The following is a 27810-nucleotide window of genomic DNA, read 5'->3' on the forward strand; positions in this document are numbered from 1 at the left end:
TTTTTTAAGTTGGTTTTTTTTTTTCTTCCCCAAAGACAAACTTGCTGTCAACTGCAGGTAAACCCCACAAAGCTTCCCAGTATAGGCCATGCGTTATGGATGGATGAAACGTTATCAAATGTGACAGTGTATTATGCATCTCTCTCTCTCCTTTTAAAAGGCTTATTTTCTCTGCCAGTAAGGTAACATCTGTAGGTTAGGATGCAGAGTCATGTAAAGCTTAGTAGACTGTCACGTTTACTTGCTCTCTAAAAATTTGTGGGTTTTTCTGGGGGTGTTTTTTGGTTTCTGAGAGAAAGTGGGGACTAAGTGGCATACAACTGCAAGTAATGGCCTTAAGCCCATCTCTTTTTCTCCCTTTCTCCCCACTTTCTGCCTCATCCTCCCACAGTACTTACAGAAAAATATGTCTGTGATTCTGTACAACTGGCCTCTGCCTTTCAAAATGAGAGGCCTCTCAATGTGAAATATTTTTACCAAACTTATTAGTGATTGGTAAGTGCTATTTTTTCTAATCCCCTTATGTGCAACGAAACAGCTGTGTGTTATTTTACCTTCTTGGATACAGGGCCTGGCAGCAGCAGCAGACTGTAATCACCTGCTGGCCACCAAAATGAGTCACCTGGTGCCTTGCTCAGTGCTGAGGTAGTTCGTAGCCTCCAACTGTAAGGACAGTCATGTCGGAATGACTGTCTACAGTCAGAAGCTAAGGTGATACAGAGAGATACTTTGTGCCACTGATCCAGAAGGGAAGCTTTAGGGGAAAAAACCTACCATTTTCTGAGGTGTTAAACAGCAGTTTGGGGAAATCTCATGTAAATGAAACTGGTTGGTTTTCTCCACTCTCCAACCCCATCCACCCCCACACAGTGGTAAGTTATGGTGAAGTGATGCTTTTTTTTTCCTTAGGTAAAAAAGGTTGACTTAATTTTTTTTTACTCCCTGGAAGGGGTGCATGCAAAAAAAAAAAGTTTATTTTTATATTGGGTTGTCTGAACTAATTTTTTACTGATGTAAAATATATCCACTTTATGTGGATATCATGTGATTTCTCTTCTTTCCCCAAATAATTTCTTCTGTCTCGAGAAGCGAATGAAGCACCAGTTTACTTGATTTGCATCAGCTTAATTTGAAATTTTTTGAAAATTCCCATTTTCTCCTCCTGTTACCTTTACTTTGAGCAGAATTTCTGAACGAAGATACCGCTGCCGTGTCCATCACTAACAGCTTGAATAACGAAAATGCAGCCTGAAATAGGGAGAATTGAGAAGTATCATATATGTATATATATATATATATAAAAACGTATATAAAAAAGAAACATAATTACAAACAGATCCCTATTATAACAAGATAACATTCAAGATTCAGTGCTGTTGTACAAGGGATTTATTTCCACTTCCTTTCTGTATGTGGTAGAGCACTCGTAGATTTAATTCTTCCGCTAGGCTCTCTTTATTTGTGCTTTACTCCATATGAAAAGAATGCCTTTGATAATACCATTTTAAATATGCTTTCATATTTTCTGCTGCATAGTTTCTCACACTCTATGCTTTCCAGTTTATATGATAAACTGTGGTCTTTTCTGCATTCCTACCAATGCAGTCAAAGACAGCCACAGAGCTCTCTCGTGCCGTAAATCTTTTATTTCCTCCTATAGTACACATTCCAGTCACCTAAAGCTTCAATGCAACTGCAGTTTAGACTTTAAATTCTGATATACTTTCATAGGAGGTACTTGCACTTCATGTGCAAGTCTTGGAACTGGTTGTTCACCTGATATTGAACGTCTCTTCAGTACACTGTTTGGAAAAGCGCTTTAGAGTGCAAATCTCTTGCTACCAATAAACCAGTAGTTAGCAGGATGAGTGTTGCTCTGAGTGGTATTTGAATGCTTGCACCAGCATTGAAGTGATGTCTGTTCACTTTGCCAACCCAAATTCCAGTCCAGGTCTTCACGTAATGCAAATCAGATTATTGAAATCCAGGATATGCTGATCTGGAACAGCCTGTCAAGATGTACTCAGGGATCTAATCTTAACTCCGAATTTAGTTTAAAATAGTAGTATTGTTCCTTTCCCGTAATGCCTCCTTCTCATTTTCCTCCTGAATTAATAGTCAAGCTGAACAGATTCTTACCTAGGTAACTCTGTCAAAAGTGGTGTTATAAGTGAATGTACTGCCCAGGTGATTAGACAGCTCTTCAAAAGCAAGCAATTTAATCTTTTTTATTAACTGCTGCCTACTTTTTTTCAGATCTAACAATACAATGTCAACTGGAAGGGTACGAACGAAAAAAAAGGCATGTTCTTCAGATCAGTCTCCAGACAATCTTCCTGTGAGGAGTTCTGGAAGACAGGTATTTATAAAATTCAAAAACACGTGGGTTTGTACTTTGCTATTTTTTATTTTCTGTTGACATTCATAAAGAAAGCAGGCTTCATTGTGGGTAAGTTAGGCCTTAGAGTACTTACCCACAGAGGGGGAGAATGAGGTAATTCTGTGAACGAGCAGGCAAAGCGTCTCATTTTGTGAACGATATTCAAGAAAGATAAATACTCAATGTAGCCTGTTAATGCTTAATACATTAAAAATACAATCACAGATTTCTGTACAGTTAGAAAAAGCTGTCTGGCCATCCAGACAGAGGCCTAAAGCAACACAATGCACAGTACCTTTGAAGCCCAGGAGAGACATCTGGTATACAGTTTTGTATAAAAAAAAAAGGCCCTAAGCCTGCTATAATATTTTATTTGAGGCACAGATAGGATTGCCACTAAATTATATCAATAAGTATGCAAAGAGGAGATTTTCTGAAGGAGAAATAGAATGAATGCATTAGGCTTGACTCATTGGCACGTGATGGAGCTTAAAATACAATTTAAACTGGAATTTTTGCTTATAATTTCTTCAATGGCATCAATTAGACTAAGGCAAGACATTTTTAGCTTTAAATGATATTTCCAGTCTTGCTGTGGGTTTGTGGCTTGCTTTTTTGTGATTTTTTTTTTTTTTGGGTAGGAAAAAACTGACCTAATTTGACAGCTGTTTCATGCTGCAGCTATTTCACAATGGATACAAAGATTTTCATTTCATTTAACTGTTGGATGCCACTCACAAGCTGAAAAACTGTCTGAACGCCACTTTGTAGAAGATGTATTTGTGTAATTTCTGGTCAGATTTCAGCTATTCTTTATTAGGTGAAGAAAAAAGCGGCTGAAGCAGCAGCAGATGATGATGATGAAGCATCAGAGAAGAAATATAGGAAGTGTGAAAAAGCTGGATGCACTGCAACATGTCCTGTTTGCTTTGCCAGTGCGGCTGAAAGGTTTATTTCTTTTTACTTGTGTTTTTCATGGACTTTCTAAACTTACAGCTGAAGTTTAGGATCCTAACTGTATTCTGAAAAATTCCTTAATTTCTAAATGTAGAGGGAGAATTGAAAGACACTATTAATAGGAGTCTTAAGATGACGGGAAAGTGTCACAAGTTATTCCTGTTGTGGATGACTTTCTACTGGGCAAGTTGCTTATTCAGATATAGAACATCTTTAGGATGTGCTTACTTATGTTATTAATGGTGTCTTCTGGAACATGCCTTGCTTTTGTGAAAGTGAGAGCGTTAGTGTAAGCTGAGGAGGCTAAACTTGCTTTCAAAATGGAAAATGAAGTGAGCACCTGTGAGATCAGCATTGGTGATAGTACTGGTTTTGTTTAGGAAACAATAGATACTGGTTACTCATCTTTTTGAATTGTTATTTTAATATTTTCATTTTCACCCCTCCCACCCCCCCAAGTACATACTTCAATGTTTTTTATTTGAGATGAAATCATTTCATGGCTGTTTCAGTTAGTAGCTTAGGTCACTGCTTTTTACCTTGTGCATTTATCTTGAACCATTTCATTAGGTTTAATGAGAGTTTTCTGAGGGAGGAACAATTGCATCGTCTGATGAAAATAACATTTGTAATGGATATTTCTTTTTGAGAGTAATACACAACAAATGCCCAGAATGTTTAACTCCTTCCTCAGGGTTTTCTATCACTGGGTTAAAATTACAACTCGGTCATGAGAAAATAATAGGCAACATCTGTTCTGTGTTCAGATTTGACTTTATGGTTTTGTCAGTTGTTCTGGGGACAGAACATTGTAATGACTTATGAATCAATTGATCACATGTACAAGAAAAATGCTAATTTAAATGATCCCTCCCACCCCTGCACTAATGTTAGAACTAAATGGAACAAAGTAAAGGAACTGTAAGTTCTTGTGAGAGGGACTTTGTCATGTTATACATTTGCAGGACACTTTGTGTGTCACAGCACATATCTACTCTAAGAGCAAACATATTTCACGTTCAGGAAACGCCTGCTTAAAGGGTACTAAAGACAGGCTCAGCTGACCATTGTTAGAGGGAGGCTGCTGGAAGCCAAGCCAGCTATATAACTGCACATTATGTACATGTTGCCTCCTTTGCATCTGGTGTTGCTTAGTTTGGAAACTGGAAATGTTTGAGACAACTGAAATGACCTTATTGTTATTTGTATGACTGTAGTGCTTTATGCAAGTCAGCTTTCATGAATGTAACATAAAGCCCTGGCTTGTTCTTAATATTTTGTTCATGTTTTAGAATGTGCTACTGTTAATAGATTTATTTTTCTAAATGTATTTTAAAGCTATTTTTATGTCTCCTGCATTACAGATGTGCTAAAAATGGGTATACATCTAGATGGTATCATCTTTCCTGTGGGGAACACTTCTGCAATGAATGTTTTGACCACTATTACCGAAGGTAGATTTGCCAATTCAGGTTGCATCTTTTCAGAGCTTATTAAAATTTGGCAGATGTTACGAGTGTTGAAACATCATGTACATAAATATAATACAAAGACCTGTTTTCTGTGCTTGCTTTAGTCAGAGTGAGGCTTAGATATTGGTGCTGAAACTGCAAGTATTGTATGGACTAATCAATTGAAACAGAGCAGCGTGAACAAAACTGGTTGGTTTAGGCAGGCTGGTTTGTATGTGCAGTTGTTCTGAAGCTTTTGTCTTTTTAAAAAACAATGTTAGAAAATACAAAATTATGAGAACAGTTTTAAGTAAATCTATTTTCCTTTATAAAGCAAACTAACTTTACAATGTGAGTTCAGGAGACCTTGCCTCTCTGTAACATCAAATCAGCAAGGAGATTTAACTCTTGCGGTTCAGTGACCATGAAGACTCTTGTCAGGCTCACAGAGTGCTTTCAGCTTCACGCTCCTTCCTGTTTGAGTGGGCGTTACATCCAGCCTAAGTCCTTACGAAGACTTTTGTGTGCTTATGTGCTCAGCAGCACCCATCACTCAGTCCAGGCCTTAGACACAAGGAAGTGTGTTCGTAAGCAAGAAGACGTAATGGTCACGATGCAATTTATTACTATCATAAGAACCATGACTTTCTCATTTTTTAACAGGAAAAATACAGTATCTGTCCTTTTTAAAATCTTCAATTTTAGGATAGCTGCTATTGCTTGAAGTGAACTAGACATTCAATTTTCTGACTGCTTGCTGTTTTCTTTTCTCTTAGCCATAAAGATGGTTATGAGAAATACACTGCCTGGAAAAGGATTTGGACAAGTAATGGTAAAAGTGAGCCCAGTCCAAAAGCCTTTATGGCTGATCAACAGCTTCCTTACTGGGTAAGATAAAAGGTCATTTATTTAATAAGAATGTGATGTTCTGATGTGTTTCTGGTATTCTGCTGTTCAACCAGCAGGTCAGCTGAATTTTTATGGGTTTTTTTTCTAGTATTAGAGGACTGTGGAAAAGCTCAAGATAATAATTCTGATCAGCTCCTCCACTATTGGAGACTTTATCCACGCCTCACAAAAACCAACATTCTGTTACCTTTCTGTGAAGTAGCAGCTATGATGTGTGATGTTCAGGTAGAATAAGATTTGGCAGAGAAAGGGAGCATACCAGCTATGGGAAAGTGTGAGTGTGAAAGACTTCAAAAACAGATTTTGTATTTCCTGGGTAAAAAGAGGAGAAGAAGAAAGATGGGAGTGGAAAGAAGTTTGGTGGTAGGGGTATTTTATTTAGTTTTTTGTTTAATTGGTTTTTTCTTTAAGTGGTGAAGAATATGTTTTTGAAGTAATATTTGCAAAATCCACTGAAAACCATAGTAACTGGGCATTGGATCAATTTTGGCCTTAGGTTCTGTGCAGAAATTCAGTCTTGCTGGAGATGGGCACAAGATTTCTGTATATCAAATGCCTTACTTATGACCTGATGATTACAGGAGAATGAATTTAACAATTATATTTGACAACTTTCTCACATCTTACTTTTTCCTAACTGGTTGCATTAATCTTATTTGTAATCAGACAGCAACAAGTAAAAACATGTTTGTTTCTTGACTTGTAGGTGCAGTGCACAAAGCCAGACTGTGGTAAATGGCGTCAGCTGACAAAGGAAATCCAGCTGACACCACAAATAGCAAAAACATACAGATGTGGTATGAAACTGAACAATTCCACCAAGGTAACACAGAACAGTTTTGCTCATATTGAAACATAACAACAAGTTAGTGTTTCTTGTTTGCAGAAATTAATTTCTTCTTGTTTGCTGCTTAGTGTCTCAAATGTCAAAATGAGAGTCTGATGGCCTGGAGAGCTGTGCAGTGACAGGCCTACATACTGTTTGGACCTTTCTGACTGGAAATGTCAAGAAAAAAGTATCTGAAATATCTTTATCTGTACAGTTAATTGTAAAATCCTTCATTCTGAACCTATGGAAAGATTGTCAGCATGTACAAAATAGACGTACACCAAAATGTTCATTTCATTTATGTTTGGCCTTTCTTCGTTATTGAGGAAAGCATTTGAAAAGCTCAGTGAGCTTTTCTGAATTTCTGTCAAGTCTCTCATGGGCTTTACATGAAAAGTTTCAGCTTTGTCATGAGGGTAACTCCTGAAATTTGAAAGAGTCTTTAAAGAGTCCTTAAAGCGCCATAGAATCTATATGGCACTTATAGCATGAAAGAACATAACCTGAAAATACTGACTATGTGGAAAATCTGAAGGGTCAGCATTTAATCTTGAAACTCTGTTATAAACATACTCTTTAAATAAATGAGAAACTCTCTTCTGTAGTCTCTACTGGAAGAGTCACTGTGGAAAATCTGAGATATTTTGAGAATTTTTCTATAAAAGTCTGTATTTTTTTCTTAATTTGTTTGTTTCAGTGTTCCACCCCATTTTATGAAATAGAATGTATATTTTAATGTCCGATCAGTAGAAACTAACTTAAAAAAGGAGAAACATTTTCTTGGGTGCTTTTGCTTTGTGGTGTGTTGTGGTTTTAACCCATATGTTTCTCTACTATTTTTTTGTTTACAATCAGCTCTGCTACAGAAGGCTCACACTAACACTTTTTTTTTAGTTTAAAGAACTATGCCATAGCAAATTACTTTGGTTTATATTTAATTTTTGCTGTACAGCTTAAGAAAAGCTCTGATACCATTCACTTTTCTTTCAGACTGAGGGCTCAGACCAATGTTCCATGCCTGAGGACTTGGTGAGTAGTGGCTGTCCTCCTCATTTGTCTTAGAATATGAAATCAATCCTGTATTTCTTTTCTTTTTTTTTTTTTTTTTTTTTTTTTTGGTCCATGTGCCAGTTATGTCAGTATTTATGCATTTTGCTCAGGAAACTGTCAGACACTCTTTGCAACAGAGCCTAGGGCCTTCTACTTTCTCATCTTTTTCCTCTTTTTCCTTACCATACCAACTAGCTTTCAAGTGGTTCATGGTGTCTTTGAGATGTGGCCTGTGATTCAAGGTTTACTCCTAATTCTCATTTTTGATCAGGCAAAACAGTATTCAGTTGCCAGCTTTCAAATAAAATTCCTCATCGTAAAATTTCCCTGTCTTTCAGGTGGTTTCTATCTTTAGTCAAGCTAGTCTCTTCTTTTTGAATACTGCATGAGAACATCTAAACATGTTTTCTCTCTCCTCTCCCTCATAATACGAAATGTGCATACAAGACGTATGTTGGTGTTTTCAAGGGGCTTATGATCATGTAACCCTGCATTTCAGATTTCATGTGATCTGATGTTCAATAAGCCAATGTTGACAAGTGTACTTGAGGTACCTCTATCCCAGGGAACGTGTTCGGGCTTTTTGTTGACTCTTGTCGAGGCTTTCTGGCTTTGTGTCCTTAATGCATGTTTACTTGTAAGTTAAGGCTGAATCAATAGTGTTTCTTAGGGTTTTAAAAGGTCTTTGATGGGGATAATAGAATCTAAATTAAATTGATCAGTTAGTGTAGACTTTCCTAAGTTCAGATTTCTGGATGCATAAATGACTGCAAATGTTTTATAAAAGGCATAAGGCATAGATGTGTTATGGCGTGTCTCATCCGTTTGCTTTCCACACGGGTGTGGAGTTCGTGAAGTGTCAGCTCCGTTTCTGAGGAAGAGATCAATACTAGAGGTTTTCTGTGTCAGGCTGAGGAAGGGGAAAGAGGGAGAGAAAATGTCTTTATGACTTGCAATTCTGAGATTGGTACTTCTAGTGCTTTTTGGTCTCAGTTTTGGAGGGAGGGGGGAGAATGGTTCATTTTCCAACGTTTTCAAAGTACTGACGTGTTCTCTTCTCCCCTCTTTCCTTCACTTCTCCGCTTGGCCAGAGAGTGGCTGAAGTTTCAGACCATTGGTGGTACTCCATGCTCATACTCCCTCCTTTGCTGAAAGACAGTGTGGCAGCTCCCTTTCTAGCTGCATATTATCCAGACTGCGTGGGCATGAGTCCATCCTGTACCAGCACTAATCGGTTACCTGGTGAATCCAACCTTGTGAAGTTAGAGCACTTAAAGAGCGTGCCTAATTTGACTGGTAAGGGCCATCTGCAGGGCTCTGTTGCTTAAATAGGTGTGATAAATTTTGCCATATAGCTGAGTTCATAAGGCACATAATTCTTCTGATTCAGAATACTGATTCTGTTCTCGGCACTAATATACACACTCTATGTGATTCCCTCTGTATTTCTTTGATACCATTTACTAATTTCTAAGATAAAGGTAATACATTTCCTATGGCATTTCTTTAGGGAGTAAGCATAGACTGCAAAGTCTTTTTGTGTACCACCTGTAATTTGTTTATAGAAACAGGAAATTAACATGTGAGTACTTAAAGACTGTTTGTATTCTTAAGGAAATGAAGATCTATGAAAAAAAACCAAAACAGGATTCTGCTAGGTTTGATATTGTGGATCTTTGGGGCTTTGGAAAAAAGGATTTGATTTCTTAAGGCACTCAGATTCTGTTTAGGTTATTTTTTTTGCTAGTGACAGCTCTGAGAGCGACCACTTGGGAGTGTGGATGTGCAGAATAGGTCAGGTAAGGAGAAAGGTAATTCAGGATTCCCATACTCATCTCAGAGAGAGTGCTTTGAGGGAAGTTCAGCTTCTGTGTTGTCTTAGCAGGCTTTGCTCTCCTTAGGGGCTCAAAATAAATCAGTTCATTTGTTCAACAGATATTTATCTGCTTAGCAGAAAACTTCATTTTACAGAGCTATCAAAGCTACACGTGGAAATGATTACTTTTATTTACTATCCACTCTGGGTAGTATTGGGAGTTGAAGAAGAAAGGAGTTCAGAATGCTGCCTGAGCCTATACAGTGATGGTAGACCTCAGACTTGAATTTAGGTCCTGTTCTTTGTTGGACTCTTCTTGGCATCGGAGCGCACATACTGTTCTTTGACAAAACAGCTCTGATAGGTCCCAAGGTGTACCCATCAGGCAGCAGGACAGTAATTAATGCTGTACAGCCTAGAGGGCAGGAGAGAGGAGAGCAATATAAATGATATCATTCTGGAGGTGGCTAGAGGCTGGAAAGTTTCCCTACTTGTTTATCTGCATGAGGTCAATGGCTCATCTTAGAGGGAAAAGGATATAATGAAGATATGATGGAATATGACTAGCTCCTGGTGTGTCCTTATTCAGTTGCAGGCATGAACAAGTATTTCCAGCCTTTTTACCAACCCAATGAATGTGGGAAAGCACTTTGTGTGAGGCCGGATGTCATGGAACTGGATGAGCTCTATGAGTTCCCAGAATACTCACGAGACCCTACCATGTACTTGGCGCTGAGAAACTTGATTTTGGCTCTGTGGTACACAAACTGCAAGGTAAGAGATGCTGATAGTTAATTTGTTTGTTTAAAAATAATAGCAACTTTTCTGGGATGTGAACTCTCTTCTTAGATGTCTCCTTGTGCAACAGAAAAATTGCTCCCGTGTTTTTGAGAATCCATTCTAAGATTGGCTATTTTCTGGGGGAGTTTGGGGTTGAGGTTTTTTATTTGTTTGTTTGGTTTTGTTTGGTTGTTTTTTTTTTTTTTTTTAGATTTAATGCATAGAAGATCCTTTTGCAGTAAAATACAAAAGTTTTTGAAGTATTAAAACTCTACTCTGTCTGCCCAGCTGTCTAACTTTTTAAAGGGATGCTTAAGCACTTCCAAACAGTGTTTTGTGGATGCTTTATGATTTTTTTTTTTCACCTGACTGTTGGACAGGTGTCTTTTTACTTAGGCTAATTCTATGACACCATCTTCAGTAGGACTGCTGACGTTTCACATACCACAGCTTTCTGATATGGATGTCTGCATTTATGTGAAGGTTTTGGATATTAATCTATTTTTTACTTGGAATGCCATTTTGGAATGGATTTTACTGGAATGTCATTGTGAGCATTGCCACGAGGTAGATTCGTTTTGCAAGCAGGAATCCATTTCAATACCATTCCTGTACTAATGAAACACACCATGGAGTTTGCGGGAGTATCTTGTGGACTCATTTGTTTTTATTCCATGTTAATCTCAATAAATTGTTCCCTTGCTTTGTAAAGCTGGCTAGCAAGAAATTTCCAGGTTTTGAAATGCTCTCAGAAGCCTGAATCATGATTTTTTTTTACCATGCTTTGCAGTTTAAATATGATGTAAACACATGAAAAAATGGAATATTAGAAAATCGACATTTTCTACTCTTTGTTTCTTCTTTGCAGGAGGCTCTTACCCCTCAAAAATGTATCCATCATATCATTGTTCGGGGGCTTGTGCGTATTCGCTGTGTACAGGAAATGGAGAGAATACTTTATTTTATGACAAGGAAAGGGCTAATCAATACAGGGCTTTTGTCAGTCGGTCCTGACCAGTACCTTCTTCCTAAGGAATACCACAGCGTAAGTTGCTGTAATAATCCCTACATTATTAATGTTATAAAACTACATGGCATATATAATACTTTTTTGGTTCTGGATTTTTTTCTCGTTTGCCTAAATGGCTGGAATGACAGGTAAAATTACATCTAAAAGCTAACACATGGCAATGCCTTCAATGGTTATGGAAGCTACAGACATTAAACAAGGATTTTTTCCCACTAAAATCTGTGGAATTCAGTCCTATGGATTTGTGCTTCCCACGAGCTGTTCAGATGGATGAGAACTGTGTGAAAAATGCACAATATCCTTACGTTCTTCTTGTGGCTTAACCCTGTAATACACCTCTGCTCCCATAGATGAGGCAACTCCTATTCTATGTCGGTTTGCAAGAACTATGATTAAAGGGTACATGTTGATGACTAGCAATTTGGTTGACAGCACCCAAAACTTATCAGATGAATGTATTCTGTAATGGAATACCTTCTAGAAATTCTAAGTTGATTACATTTAGAAAGTGTATTTTTATATGTTTTTAATTTATAAGATAGTTTTTACTGGTCAACCCAATCTGTGATTGAAATCATTGCAAGGCAAGTGTGATTCTTGTCTGTTATCTTCAGTTAGATTTTACTGCTTTTGTTACTGATAACTTCATCTGTTTCTCTTAAGAGAAACTGAGGCATCTTCTTTTGAAGTCCTTAAAAACTTTTAGCTATTTTCAAAGCTACCATTGATCTTTTTTCTGTATTAAATGTAGTGTTATCTTTAAAAGTTATCATGGATTACTTCACAGGACAAGAGAGCCCAGACTTCTGAAACCTAAAGATATTTTTAATGTTAGCAAAAAGAGAAATGAGAGTGAAATGATGATTTCTATTTTAGCTCTAACTATTTTTATTTATTTAAATATTTTAATATTTTTTAGAAATCTGTTATTATTGTTGGGGCTGGTGCAGCAGGATTAGCAGCAGCCCGACAACTGCACAACTTTGGAATTAAGGTAAGAAGCTTTAGAGTACATTACTCTAAAAAATCAGACTTCCTCTGCTTTTAAAGTATTCTTCATCAAAATTAAAAAAACCCTACATTCTTGTTACAAACATGTATGTATAGGGCATCCTAATTAATTTGTAAAATCTGGGGGTTTGCTGAGTAAATCTGATGTTTAAAAACAGCATTTATTTGTATCTAAAATTCAACAAAGCATGCAGCATATATTTTATAGAGACACTGTACCCAGATTATTGTGTTTAGTAGCCTGTAGCATGCCTGAAGCTCAAATTTTGAAATTTCCTAAATAGGTCTTTAGCTTTTTTAAAAAGAAGGGTTGTTTCTAAAGTAACAGTTATCTTTGTATGTGTATATCCCAAAGGGTAACCCTTAAAAGACAATTTGAATGCATAAATTAACTACAAAGGATCCACAAATGAAAATAAAGTGTTAAGATTATTAGCATTGCTGGATTGCTCAGGGGTTTTTTTGTGTTTTGTTTTCTCCTTTGCTCTGGAGTTGAACAAATATGTTTAATATAATTAAATATTACAATTTACTAAGCTGCCTTTTGCCACAGGTCATTATCTTAGAAGCTAAAGACAGAATTGGTGGCCGAGTGTGGGATGATAAGACATTCACAGGAGTCACTGTTGGAAGAGGTGCACAAATCGTCAATGGATGTGTCAACAACCCAGTGGCACTAATGTGTGAGCAAGTGGGTTCTCTGCAGTGGTCATAACTTATCACTAGTGAAAAACTGTTGTTAAAGCCAGGTTCAGCTGGCTGGGCAAGGGTGGGAGTCCTTTTTTGTGACATGATTTAAACACTGTCCTGCCTTGTAAGTAAACTCCACATTGCTATTATATCTTTGATAACAGTTGGGAATGGAGAAGGGATGTAGAATGGTTTCAAGCACATTATGTAAAGTAAAACAAGGTGGCACCAGCTTCAGAACCACTTTTTTTCCTTTTTCTAGAGATAGTAATGTAAAAGGTCCCCAGCAGAGTTCTTTAGGGCTGAGAAAGGCTTTACTGTGGGAGGCTATTGCTTCTGTGACAGACTTGCCTTTGTTCTGCCTTGATATTTCTAGTTGAATTCCATGCAAATTAAGATTAATATGCCTAACAACTACTGATGTAAATATGCTGCAGTTCAATTTCTTTAAAAGTTATTATTATTTGCTGGTTTGGTTTAGGTTTTTTTGAGGCAGGCAGCCGAATTTCTCCAAGTGGAAGCTGAGTATGGACTTTGTTCAGAGATGCATGCAAATCCAGCCCATGACATTTTGCCCTATAGTGTCATGAGGAAATTTTTATTTTTATTAAAAAAAAAATCATGTTTTATTTATTAGGTGAGGAACAATGACTTCTGTAATACACTTTGGGTACTCCTCCTTTTGTGATCATTTAACGTCATCTTTCACTGGAAGTACAACTGTATCTTGAGATCTGCAGGGGTGACCAACAGCCTAGAGAGATGTGAGGATATGTAACAGACAGTGGAGCACGGCCTAAGTAACAAGGCACTAGGAAGAAATTAGTACTATGTTTGAGCTATTCTCTCCAGGCTGACTCTGTAGAACATAAAAACGTTTTTATTCTGATTTAGCTTTGTTGTGTTCAATGCAAGTTGGACAAGCAAAGCAAGGTATTAGCTTTAATTCCAAGTAATTTCTTTCTTTGCTTGGTTGTTAATAAAATTAGTGATAACTGGCAAGCAATATCCTGTCAGTTCCTGAATTCAGGGAACTGTTTAGGCCTCAGGCACCAGGAAGTTGTAGAAAGGAACTGACTTTAATTGTAATTTAGACAATAAATTGAGGTAGAAATAAAGGAGACTGGTTCATCATGTTTGATTACCAGACTCTGCATCTCTGTACTAGCCCCTAGCCTGATAGAAAAGTTGGAGAGGAGGTTTCTGTGAATCCCCAATAAAGAAAAGGGTGGAAAAGTGGGAGAAAATGATTTGTGAACAATTAACAGATAGAAGGATTGTTGGTATTCCAGTTTTAGGAAGACAAGAGTTAATCTGACTGTTTAAAGTTGTGGATGTGTTTTAAGTGGTATCACTTAAATCTGAGAGATTCATCTTGCTTTAAATAACTTTGAGCAGGATAGGCACTGTAGTTTTTCCATCTTTAAAAAAGCAATAAAATGTCTTTTTCTTAAGCTTGGCATTAAAATGCACAAACTAGGGGAGAAATGTGACTTGATCCAGGAAGGCGGAAGGATAACAGATCCCACTATTGATAAACGTATGGACTTTCATTTCAATGCCATCCTAGATGTCGTCTCTGAGTGGAGAAAAGATAAAACCCAACATCAAGATGTTCCTCTTGGTGGTAAGTGGGAGATGCATTGCAAAATGAAGATGTTGGCTGAGTTCATAGTTTTTATGTTAAACTGGCTCTTACATCAGACATTTTTCAACGTGCACATCTGACCTTAAATCCAACAGAGACTTCTCAGGTAGTATCTTGTTTTCATGATGGAGCTTTTTCAATACAAGTAGAGGCACTAGCAGTTCAAAAGACTTCCTTCTGGCTGAAGCAGGCCATAGCTAGCTGTAACTCTTATACTTTTTGACTAATCTGCCTAAAAAAGAGCCTGATCAAAGCCTTCTGCTGGCAAGAATAGTCCCATCTCCATTGGTAACGCCTCCCACTACACTTACAGCGTGCAAGCTCATCAGCAAAAAATAAACTTGCTCAGAAATGTCTGCCTCCCAAATCTCTTCAGCACAGATTCTGTAAGACAGAATTAGCAACTTCTATGTTCTTCAGTGAACTCTAGATCCAATTTCTGAGCTCTTTTGATTTTGTAAAAATTAATCAGGGTTTATTTGCAAGTATCCTCCATTATCTTAAAGTGTATTTTACCTGAAATATCCTAACTGTATATTGATGATACTTGAGCAGTTAATTTCTCTTCTGTCTCAACTGGCTAGCTCAGCTGTGTTGATGCACAGTATGTTTTGTTTTCTCTTTTTTCTCTGTAATTTTAACCTCTATTTTTCCTGAAGCTCTGTATGTTTCCTTCTCGAACAAGATTTTACTAGGGAAACCTGTGATTAAACAACAAAGTTGTACTTTATCACTGGAAAGATCTTGTGGGTGGCGGTTTTTTGTCATTTGGTTTTGGTTTTGTTCTGTTTGTTTTTTTTTATTTCTATGGGAAGAAAAACATCATAGTACAAATTAGCAACAAGCTTGAAAATCTTGTGATCCAGAGAATAGTGTGTTGAAATGCAGTAGGACTTATGATGAATTGTGATATATTCTTATTTTAAACATGTTCTTTCACAGAAAAAATACAAGAAATCTATAAAGCCTTTATTCAGGAGTCTGGTATCCAGTTCAGTGAGCTGGAAGAAAAAGTATTACAGTTCCATCTCAGTAATTTGGAGTATGCCTGTGGCAGCAATCTCTCTCAGGTGAGTTTTGACAGCTGCGTTCTGAAGTGGCTGAGCTCCATAGAAAATAGGGTTGGAAGTAATATCGAGAAGTCACCTGATCCATTCCATGGCCCCAGAGGAAGAATCAGCTATCCCTACTGTTCCTACATCCCTAACCTGTTCTTTAAAAGCACTAAGACACTGACTCCAGCACTGCCTTAGGTAATCTGATGGGAGCTCTTGATGTGCTTCCACCAAGATTCTCTTTAATGTAGAAGTTGAGAGTAGTTGGTTAGTACAGAGTAGGGCATTTTGCCAAGATGCTGGGTGGTAGGATTCACAGGAGTTACTCCTCCTCAGATGCTATGTGTGACTTCTGCTTCTCAGTTCTGCATTTAAAAACTGAGGTATTTCTCTACCCTGCTAGGTATCTTGAGAATAAATGCATTTAACTTCTGAAGTGTTCCAACACCCCGATGGTGGGCCCCAGTTCTCCACTCCTAGGTATTCTGTTGGCCGTGTGATCCTTGGCTCTCCTCGTGACTTCAGTTTTAACCAAGCAGCTTCAGGAAATACCAAAGTATGACGTTGTTTGCAGTGCGTTATTTACTCAGCGCTTTTGCCACATTTAAAGATATTTAGGGTCAATTGTACTGTGGCAGTGGGACAGTTGGTTGATACGTGCAGATGCACAAATCCGATCTGAACCGAGAAGGCCATAAGAACCTAACAAAAATCTGCAAGACAGTGCTGTACCATGGCAGTCAGTGGAAAATATTTTGACATGTCAAGTTTTCATACTCCATGAGCACTCAGGGGAAATAAGAAAGATCTATCTTACCTTCACTTTTAAAATTAAAATATGGAGTAAATGCAACTGCTGTGATAGGAATTGGCATTTGAGTAGCAATTTGAGAATTGCTTCAGACTTTTCACTGCTAAGTGCTAATTGCTTAGTGCAAATACCACTGTTTTACTACCTGTAAGTTTGCAGGGGTTGAAGGAGAAGGCCAATGAAAGCTATAATGGAAGAACCTCCAAAGTGACAGAAAAATTCCATTGAGTTTTTTTGTGTCTTATTTTCCCCTTCATGTTCAGAAATAAGGTATTTCCATTTTTATATGAAGTCCTAAGACTGTTAAATCTGATTTCTTCGCTAGATACAGGCAACTGAAATAAATACACTGCAATCCACCTGGATTTTTGTACTACTTTCCTTGTTTTCTCTTCCAAGCAGAACTATAAACTACCTGCTAGTGACCAACCCATGTTATGACTGTTCTTAATCCAGCAATTCATGTGTTGTATAGTAGCACTAGGTAAATAAGCAATTTGATTTTTTCAGCGTTGCCATAAATTCTGGTGATACACTTCTTTTCCCACTTGCAAAGGGGACTAGGGTGGCTTCTAAACTGTGGGACTTTTGCTACTACCCATGTCCCCTCACCAGTAGCAACAGCTAGTTATGTTCTGTTCACAGGTATCTGCACGCTCATGGGACCACAATGAATTTTTTGCCCAATTTGCTGGAGATCACACTCTTCTAACTGTGGGATATTCAACTGTGATTGAGAAGTTGGCAGAAGGGCTGGACATCCGGCTGAATTTCCCAGTGAGTCTGGAAGCAGTGCCTGTCTTGAATTGCTTTGAAGCACTCAGTGATATCTACGTATTCTTTTGGACCAGGCAAATCTGGGCCTGTGATTATGTCAATTGGTCTTTGAAAAAAAAAAAAAAAAGAGGACAATTTCTGCATATCTGGAAATCCTCTTAGAGGATGTCAGTACTTAAATACTATGATATGATGATCTTATATGTTAGAATCCTGATTTTTCTTTTTCAGCTTCCATAGAGGCTATTTTTTGTCTTTCAGTATCTCTGGAAATACTGAAAGTTCCCCACTTTCTAGTTTGCAGACTGATGCTATATTAGCTATTCTTGTTGGAATTTGCATTGCATATGTACATTTTGTAGTATAATCTTTCTATTTGTCTTTCAACAGGTACAGAGCATTGACTATTCTGGTGAAGAAGTGCATGTCACTACTGCAGATGGAACACTGTGGACAACACAAAAGGTATCCAATATGCTTCAAGATTTTAGGGAATACACAGTACATGCCCTTTTTGTCTATTTTTTTCCTTCTCAGAAGACTATTTAGTCCAGTTTGTCCCCACTCAAAGATGAATACTCACATATTCTAGTGACCTCTATTTGAGTGTCCTAGAGCGTAATTTTTGGTGAGCATGCTTGAGTTTTTGAGTACAAGCTGATTAGAAGAATTAAGTACTATAAAGCTAATACTAAAAATGTGAAGCAAATAGATTTTTATCTGGTTTTTGAAGTGATATTTTTCTCATCTGGTTGCATTTCCTGCTCAGTTTTACCCCATTTAGCATGTGAATCTGCCCTGTTAAAATCTGCACTTCGGTGTGCAGGATTTGACAATCCATATATCTCAGTTTCCTTTATTCCCTGTATCCCCACCTTCTTCATGGTGCATAATTTAGCTTTTAGTAATTTTTAAAATTATATATAAACTTGATAAAGATTGGATTGACATCAACAGTGTTACTGAGCATATTTTCAAGAGAAGGGATCTGTGAAGGAATTAAAACCAAACCAAAACACTGACCATCTCTCTCTCCTTTCACAAAGACAGTTTTGTTAATCTGAAAGCCATTGACTATCATCTACAGGAAGTATTAGTAGCATGATTAGCCACTCTGATACAAGCAATTCAACAGAATACAACTTATAATCGGTGAACTGTGGGATCTGTTCTCACTTGAATGTAAGGCATGTGTTTCCAATTAATGGGAAATAACACCAGACACTAATCTAGAAATGTTTGGTGAGTTATTATGCTGCATCCTACAAGAATAATCCAAGATAGTTAAGAGGATGCTGTGAGGCTTAGGTGCAGTGTTCAGGTTTTGCTACTGTTGTGATTGTAGCTATTTCTTTCAGGTATTAGTGACTGTACCACTGGCCCTTCTTCAGAAAAATGCCATTCAGTTTAATCCTCCACTGTCAGAAAAAAAAATTAAAGCCATTAATAGTTTGGGAGCAGGAGTCATTGAGAAGGTAAGTGATGTCATATTATCTTTAGTTTTCTTTTCATAGAGACATTGGCTGTTTTTGGCCCTGTTGCTCTTGCAGTGTATTTTTCAGGATTTATGATGCATTTGGGTTTACTTTTATACAGTAGCCAAGAAGAGCAAAATATTATCAAGGATCACATGTATTTCTGTTTCTTAGACTTCCCAACTTAATGGTGTTTTTAAAGAAATTGTTTGCAGAATAATTTCAAGACTTAAACACTTTCTGCCTAATTTTGAGCAAACCTTCATCCTGGTCTTGGATCTTCCAAAATTCCAATAATATGTTTATTTTTTAACCTAATAAATGCATAAACTATTTACGAAGAATACTGAAAGTTGTGTATTTGACCAGTGTAAAATCTCCTACCCTTTCCCAGTGCAAAAACACAGCCTTTCCTGAAAAGATCCCTAGTAAGATCTGTGCTTAGAACAAAACAGTAACAGAGTGATGTCAGAAACAGGATTTATAGCAAAGCTGAAATTTAAAGGCAAGATTCAGAAATTCCCAACACAGGATGGGGATCACTTAAGTGCAAAAAAATCTGCTGAATTTCTTGGACATTTTACACAGTGAATTCCATTGTGAATTTGATCGTCTGTGCATTTGCAATTTATGAGATTAGCAATTTTTTTTTCTTTGCCTGTCTCCCTTGGAGGACAGGCCCATGTGTTCTCTGTTGAGACCCACTTACAGAACGGTGTGTCTCTAAATGAGTGGAAACAGGAAGGAAAAAGATTTAGAAGAACATATACCATACCCCATTATGAGTTTTGTGGTATGAAAAGGTTTAATTCTATCTTTCTCTCTCTCCTTCTAGATTGCCTTGCAGTTTCCTTACAGATTTTGGGACAGTAAAATTCAAGGAGCTGATTTTTTTGGTCATGTTCCACCCAATTCTAGCCAACGTGGGCTCTTTAGTGTTTTCTATGACATGGATCCAGAGGTATGATAGGCTAGCTGTATTTTCTGTTGGCCCTTCAGAAATCCACTTTGGATTCTAGGTGCAATAATTACTGAAAAACGAAATTTTTCTTCTTCCCTCCACCTTTGCTACTGTTAGAAGCAGTGGAAGCAGTGCTGTTTATCAAGGAAAAGCTGATTGATACTCTGTTGTAATAAATGGATATGTTTTCCATTGCTTGGATACAAAGTAATATACAAGCAAGTATATTCTAGAACTATCCAGAAAACAAGTCTCTAATACCTTACTGTAGATCTACCAAAGTGAGAAAAAGTCTACCACTCACTTCCTGTTTAGGACTTCTGTTCCCTTATTTAAATCAGCTAAAAACCCTGTTAAAAAGATCATGCTAGCTTACTAATACTTACAGGCTTGCAGTAGCCTGAATGACTATGTGCAATAGCAGAAGAAAAGACAAACATCAAGTTTTGTAGGAAACTGAGGTCTAGGCTCAGTCCCAAGCTCATGAATTTCAAAGCAAATTCAAACTAGTGCATTGACATCATGTTTCTCTTCCCTGCCAGTTCCAAGCAGATACATCACACATTTATATTATACCTTTACATACTTTTACAACAACTGCTGCTTACCACTTGGCATCAATCAAAAGGCCATTTTATAACCTTATGTTTTACTCCAGAAGGAAACTATCCTGTGAAGATTGTGCTCTGTTACTACATTATTTGTACTTGCATACAACTTTGCTTGAATGAGTTCTCTCCGGTACTTTTAAGCTCATTCTACATGAGGTTCAGTGTGCTGGTGCTGTCCAGAGACACTAGACATAATTCTTAATTTCCTTAATAACTATTCCCTGCTAGTTATCAAGTTACGTAACAGAAGAATTGCCTTATATAAACAAGAGAGGGAGACTTCTTTAAAGGAGTTGAGAACCTGTGTGCTCTTCCCTAGTCACCACTTCACCTCTAAAACTTCTGCATGGTAGCAGATGTCTTGAAGTGGAACAAAATATCAGTAGACTTGACCTTTCATTTCTTGGTCCAAAATCTGCTGGTAAGAACTTAGTATTGGCCTAATCCAAAACATATCTAACTATTATTTAAATAGATTCTCTTTGTCACCACCTTTTGAAAATGGAGTACAGCTGAGGTAGAAGTTTGGCAAGGAACTGGAGCTTAAGAGGTCACACAAAGAATAACACTATAAATGTAATTTTTTTTTTGTATAGCCTTTACATAGGCAGAAAGGAAGGTTTTAGTTAATTCAGTAAGTTGTAAAAGGGGCTGACTGTATCAGATCTGTGAACAAGACATCAGAAGATGTAGTAATTTGAGCATAAATACTGTAGAATATGCATCCCTTATTCTGAGGAATCAAACCCACTTTCTCTAGAACAAAAGTTACTTTGCAGCTGAAAATATCTTTGCAATACCAACTAAAAGAGACTCCTCAAGAAATACTTAATAACCTAATAAGGTCTTGTTTTTAGGGCAAAGAAAGCATTTTAATGTCAGTGGTCACTGGAGATGCTGTGGTAACCATTAAGAATTTAGATGATCAACAAGTACTGCAACAGTGTATGACTGTACTCAGAGAGCTGTTTAAGGAGCAGGTAAGAGAAGCCTCTTATTAAGAGACGATTAACTTGCCAACAGACAGAAAGCTTTCAAATGTATTACTTCATATGGTATAGGAAAACCATTGACATTTTACCTTGAGGTATAGGCAAAATTATCTAGCATGGGCCCTACATCCTGACTGTAAAAAAACACTAGACAAAAATTTCTGCCTTTTTTCCTTCCCCTAGATCATCATTTTTAGGATAAAAACTAATAGGAAAATCAGAGAAATCTGGGGCAAGCATAACACTGTCACTTAGCAATGTTATTTGCGTTCTACTCTAGAGATAGTAATGCTTCTGTTAATTTAAACAGAGCAGTTAGATCCCAAGGAATGATTGTGTTAATAATGTTCAGGGGTGATCTCTCAAGTTTTACTGATGGTTCAGATATTAGAATTAATGATCTTGGAGGAACTTCAGCATCTGAAAACTCAAACTATTCCTAGAAAACATACTTTTGGTAATGGCTTTGTTGTTACTAGAACCATGTGCAATGAAAGTCCACATACCTGCTATTTTGGTCTCATGAGAATGTAGCAAATGGGTCTTTGGTTTTGGTGCCACTCTGGTCTAGAAGAGTGATTTTGATGCTTGTCTCTGTGGTTTATAGCAGTTGTGAATTTCAGTCACCTGTCAACAACGCAGCAGGATTTTCAAAGACAAGATGGTGTCCAGGGGCGTACCAGAACTTCTTCTGGGATGCCTGTGAAACTTGCCATACTTGGCTAGTCATTGTCTAGATTCCTTGAGCTTTAGTCTCTTGTGTGCTGCCTGAATGTAACAGTGTTTGTCAATACCAGATATTCTGCAACAGGCAACCAGAGGTTCTTCTGTTAACTTGTCATGAGCTCCTCCAGAGGGGGCCACAGCAGTAGCTGACTAAGCCTTCTTACAAGTGTTATCTAGGCTCTTTTTGGTAGAACTGTGTGGAATTTGGATGCTGCAATGTGACAAAGACTACACGGTGTTACTGTCATGGCTCAGCTACGGACACTGACTTTCTGGTCTTTGTTTTCTCCTGAACCTAGTTCTCAAGACAGCTTTTCCCGATCTTAGATAAGTTATCTTATTTCTCTATTGGAATAAAATTATCTCCAAAATGACTGCATTTTGAGATGTAACAAGCTAGAAGTAGCAAAGCATTATGCCTAACCAAGGCAAAATCACTTCTGTTATTCATATAAACATGTTGAATGATGTTATCTGTATTATTTGTTTGCAAGAGTATGTCTGTATTTTGAGATTTTTTTTTTCTCATGTGTAGTTCTAGGTATATTACAATATGCAGATTTGTTGCATTCAGAACAGTGCAGTTGTGATGTTTCAGGCATCAGGCAAGTCTAGAAAAATAAATTATCTTTGTGGTTAGTACTAAAATAAAAAAAACCCAGAATTTAATTCCCAAAGGCAATCTAATCTGTGCTTTATACTACTGTATACTCTAAAGATTACAAGAAACTGTTAGTGAGAAAAAGCTATGCAATTATGAACTTTTCTTTGCAGTGCATAACTTCTGTGTTGATTATGCAGGAGGTTCCTGACCCAGTGAAGTTTTTTGTTACTCGATGGAGCAACGACCCTTGGCTCCAGATGGCATACAGCTTTGTGAAAACAGGGGGCAGCGGGGAAGCTTATGACATTATAGCTGAAGACATACAAGGAAAAATTTTTTTTGCTGGTGAGGTAAGTATCTTTGCTACTGGCAATTAAGGTTATCGGGGAGCAGCTTCTTACGGAAGATCGTGTTTTGCTAATCAACACTATTAACTTAGGGGTAGTATATAAATATCCTGTTCTAATAGTTTTAGAAACAAATAACCTTTTTTGTTTCTTTTTTTTTTAAACACAGGCCACGAATAGGCACTTTCCTCAGACAGTTACAGGAGCTTACTTGAGTGGGGTTCGAGAAGCAAGCAAAATAGCAGCATTTTAAGTACTGAAATTTTGTGTTTATAGATATATTTTTAATTGTTTTCTGTGGGTAAAATTATCTTCAAGTTTCCTATTGCTGCCTTTTTCCTACGTGGTACTTGAAATAGTATATGGTACCTGAAGATAAAATCTTCATCTTCTCCTCTTTCTCCTCCCACCCCATTTTTAAGCCCTGATGATACATATTGTTGGAGGCTTTTTTCCAGCTATGGTATTACTAGCAGGAGTGACATTGGAATCCCTGACCACAGCTTAAGTAAGAGGACTTTTGTCGAGAGTCTTCTTCTGTATGGCTCAAGTCATGTTATTGTGAACCTTCATTTCAGAAGGTCAAATTAAAACAAGACTAAGTTACATACAGCATTAAAAATGCTGGCAGTTAGTTATGATGATGGGAATTTTCCACTAACTGTGCTTCTCAGGTTGATTATGCTCATAGGAGTTCATATTGGCGTCCAAGAGCCTGAATAGCCTAGAAAAATTCTAGAATTATTGTAGGAAGGAACTCAATGATCAGTTTTCCCACTTGCAATCAATAAACTTTTCTATAATATTTTTTCATATTCTTAGTTTCACTGAGTGGGCTTTGGAATATGAAGTTTGTTCCTTTAATAAATGAGCTGGAACAGTTTACAGTGCAATCATAGAAAGGTTATTGTAGCTAAATAAAACTTGAAAAATTAACTTTTACATTACTTTTAAAAACTTTGAAATATTCTCTGCTACTTATTCAGAGGAATTCTTGTTACAGTAATAGGCTAGTAGTTTAGATTTGCTCATTGCTTCTTTGTCATGTAGAAACATTGTATTTCTATGATTATTTTGAAAACAAACTTCCAAATTCATTTGGGCTGAGTAGAGGAAGGATCTACTGATTTGAGTGTACAGTGGGGGGGGAAGGACTAAACTCATTCAACTTTTATATTAAAAAATAAGTGAAGATGAATGAGGAAAAATATTAACACGTTTATGAAGGGCTGAAAGATGGTGGCTTGCACTTTGACTTGAAGTTTTTTTTTTTCTTATATTATTAGAATATTATTAAAAAACCATGAGGGACTAATTCAGTAAAGGTTAAACATCTATCTAGTAGCTTTTCCATGGGACAGGGAAGAAAATACTTTTAACAGAAATAAGACAGATACAACAGAGATCCTGATTATAATACTGCTCCAGTAAAACAGTATTAATGAAAAAAAATTAAAATCTACTTCTAGATCTCTTCCCTCATACCTTCCCTATAAATTCACTGTTATACAGACCTCAGACCTCATGATTTCTGAAATGAACATAAGCACTTATACTATTCACCCTCATTCTCCTGCATAGGCTTTTGTCTTTTGTCTTTTTTTAATCCCTTCATTTAGAAATGACACAGCAATTTTTATTTTTTTTTTGAGTTCCAGTGCTTATTTCCATAAAGCTGTATCCTTGGAAAAAAACAGGCAACCTTAACAATAGGACAAGGGGACATGGGCTCAAGCTCTGCCAGGGGAGGTTTATGTTAGATGTTAGGAAGAAATTCTTTACAGAGAGGGTAATCAGGCATTGGAACGGCCTACCCAGAGAGGTGGTGCATTCACCATCCCTGGAGGTTTTTAAAGAGAGATTGGACGTGGCCCTTAGTGCCATGATATAGGAATTGGAGTTGGATCAGGGGTTGGACTTGGTGATCTTGGAGGTCTTTTCCAACCCAATCTATTCTATGATTCTATGATTAAAAATCATAGAATCCTAGAATGTTAAAGGAGTTGGAATAGACCTTAAAGATCATCTAGTCCCAACCCACCCTGCCATGGGCAGGTTGCTCTGACATGACCAGGTTGCTCAAGGCCTTACCCAACCTGGCTTTGATCACCACCAGGGTTCTACTGAATAAATGCAATTCTTCTTTTCAAATACATAATGTTTTGTTTTAGAGTAGCTATGATATTGTTAAAACCCCTTTATTTAATCTCTAATTTACAAGGTGAAGATGTTTATATAACTAGATGTTTTTCAGATATATATTCTGTTCTGCTTCTTAAAGCTGGGTTATATGAATTACTAGGAAAAGTGAATTTTTTCATAATTTTCCTCTACATAAATGCTAGTATGTACAGTTTTAAAGCATTTCCAAGCATTAAATTGTAATTTAAAGGCTATAAGAAGCAAGACAAAGCCCTCTGATGATAAAAGATAATCAGACATCAAATTTTTCCTTTGGTAGTCATTTGCACTTTGTTAGTTTCATATATTACGGGCCACCTTATGGCATAACTAGGAAAGATTGAGAGCTATGTATGTTTTGAGTATCAAGTTTCTTTCCCTCTTTACCATATATGAGAAATTATTAGCAGAGAAGCTTCTGGTGGTGGGAAAAAACTTATTACTACAAGCCCAAAACATTATATTCCATGGCTGCTTCAGCTGACCTTGTTCAAAACTTCAGCTTATTAACATATAAACATGTCACATTTCAGGTAGGAATGGTCTTAAAAGTTTAGCTCAGCATCCTTTTCCGCAGTCCAAAGTTTGTGTGAATGTGCTTAATGTCATCCTGTTAATTCGTATTTGGGGTTTTCAATCTACCAGCAACTTTGCAGGTAGATAAATGCTATATCCTAGAGAAGAGAGATGGACATGGACATGAACATGAACAAATACTGTCATATTTGGCTTTAGATGATGCACACTTACAGCATTACAAAAACAGATAACAAATGATAAATTTAATCAATGGCCTAGTTTATAAATTATTTGTATATTATTTTGGTGCCAGGGCACTTAAACTGTGTTGTGCCGCACTTAATTTTGAGGAGTAAATAAAATATGTTCCATTTTAATTTACATTCACTTGAAATATATAAGAACATCAGGCTGGTTCTGAGACTTCATTCTTTAATGTTGCCCAAAATTTTTTTTCATATCTATGTTAAAATTTATTTCAAGCATGTATGTGTTTTGTGTTTAATTTATTCCCTCAAATAAAGAACTGGGGAATGTTTTCTTTGAGTAGATTTGTTTAAATGTTATTAAAAAAAAAAAGATTTGAATGCAGAGCATGATCTGTTACAATTCTTCTGTGTGACTATGTTATGGCAGCAGAATAAAACTGGAAAGTATTCACAGGATGCCCCTGTTTTGGTTGTTTTTTATTCCTTTAACGAGTGGCTAAGCCTCCTTTTTTGTTACATTTGATACTGACTTAAAATTTCATTTTAGTATATTCCTACAGCTAGACAGTTCCTCAGAAATGCTGCATTACAGCCTTCCCTGAGCTCTAAGTACTAAGTCTGCCATTCTTTGGACAATACTGCTTTCAGTGTCTTTCGCCTCAAAGTTTTATGAAGCAATTCCTAAGCTTGTATTAGACTATTTTCCTTAGCCAGAGGAAATTTAAGCTAAAGTGATAATTATTTAGAAGCACTGCCCAGAATTTAAAAATATCACCAGGGAACCATTTAACGCTTTTCATAGACTAAGTGTAGTGTGAACACTTTGTAGGATTGAGGTCCCGAAAGTTCCTACTAGCACAGATCACTATAAGCACTATACCCCTGACTTCACACTCAATATATTTAAAATAGAAACAATGACAAATTCTGATGCTACATTATTCCTCTTGAATGGGAGGTTAGGTGTTCATTTAGTCTAAGTCTGACTACAGGGGCCTTGAAAAAAAGTATTCCTACTGCTTTGACAGTTTATTTCACCCACATGTAGGTCTGAACTAGTGAAAGCATTACTGGGGAGAAATGCACTGCTTTCCCCTAACCCTGTCATACTTGGTGAACAGTTGAAAAATTTTGTATCTGAAGATGTGCTTTTTTCTTGAAATGCTAACTCATTACACCTGATACTGGTTTTGAAAAATGCTAGCTTCATTCTAAGAATAACAATCTTTAAAGTAGAAACAAAATACTGATGATGCTTTTTAAAATAATTTACAAATCAGGAGATGTCATTACACTCCTCAAAGAATGACAATCCTTCAAGAAAACTGTGTGAGGGAATATTTTTTTCCTTTTAGCCCAGCTGTCTAAAACTTCATTCAGAGGTAAAAGTGGAATAGTGAATCTATACTAGCTGCAGTCCAGAACAAGGTCAGGTGAAAAGGCAAGGCATGTTACATAATACTGCCATCCTCTTATTCCCAGAACCTTTGGAGATCATCTGGTACCAAAGCTGCTTCTTGGAACAGGGCCAACGCAGAGCTGGTTGCTCAGGGTTGAGGTTTGAATATCTCCAACAACAGGGATTCCACAGCTCCTCCAGGCCCCGTTTCTGTGTGTGACCACCCTCAAGGTGGTGAAGTTTTTCTTCCCCTAACAAATAACTGCAGTTTCCCTGGTGGTAGCTTGTGCCTGTCACCTCCTGTCCTCTCACTGTGCACCTCCAAGCAGAGCCTGGCCCTGCCTTCCCCATACTCTCCCATTTGGTAGTTGCACTCTGCAGTACGATCCCCCTTCATGGATCTCTTTTTCAGGCTGAAGAAGCCCAGCTCTCTCTGCCTTCCCTCCTCTATCCTGTGCTCCAGAACCCTCGTCATCTTGGTGACCCTCCACTGGACTCACTCCACAGTGTCCATGCCTGCCTTGCCCCAGGGAGCCCAAAGCTGGACACAGTGCTGCCAAGCTGGGCTCACTAAGTGCTGTACCGTCCCTTC

At 37.3% G+C, this 27810-nt stretch overlaps 1 protein-coding gene across 1 annotated transcript in view; it reads left to right on the forward strand.

Moving 5' to 3' along the window:
* Positions 1-26275, forward strand: part of KDM1B (lysine demethylase 1B) — a 26945-nt gene extending 670 nt beyond the window's left edge. The window contains exons 3-22 of the mRNA XM_064665393.1: positions 2257-2359; positions 3201-3328; positions 4702-4791; positions 5565-5676; positions 6404-6520; positions 7517-7555; positions 8668-8872; positions 9982-10166; positions 11041-11217; positions 12122-12196; positions 12767-12904; positions 14359-14530; positions 15494-15621; positions 17063-17194; positions 17585-17659; positions 18553-18669; positions 19505-19630; positions 21099-21221; positions 22761-22913; positions 23080-26275. Coding sequence (XP_064521463.1) covers positions 2270-2359; positions 3201-3328; positions 4702-4791; positions 5565-5676; positions 6404-6520; positions 7517-7555; positions 8668-8872; positions 9982-10166; positions 11041-11217; positions 12122-12196; positions 12767-12904; positions 14359-14530; positions 15494-15621; positions 17063-17194; positions 17585-17659; positions 18553-18669; positions 19505-19630; positions 21099-21221; positions 22761-22913; positions 23080-23163 — 2466 coding nt within the window. The 5' untranslated portion in view covers positions 2257-2269 and the 3' untranslated portion in view covers positions 23164-26275. The remainder of the gene's footprint in view (positions 1-2256; positions 2360-3200; positions 3329-4701; positions 4792-5564; positions 5677-6403; positions 6521-7516; positions 7556-8667; positions 8873-9981; positions 10167-11040; positions 11218-12121; positions 12197-12766; positions 12905-14358; positions 14531-15493; positions 15622-17062; positions 17195-17584; positions 17660-18552; positions 18670-19504; positions 19631-21098; positions 21222-22760; positions 22914-23079) is intronic.
* Positions 26276-27810: the final 1535 nt, after the last annotated feature.

The sequence above is a fragment of the Pseudopipra pipra genome, chromosome 1 (genome assembly GCF_036250125.1).
Source record: "Pseudopipra pipra isolate bDixPip1 chromosome 1, bDixPip1.hap1, whole genome shotgun sequence".
In the NCBI taxonomy this organism is placed as follows: Eukaryota; Metazoa; Chordata; class Aves; order Passeriformes; family Pipridae; genus Pseudopipra; species Pseudopipra pipra.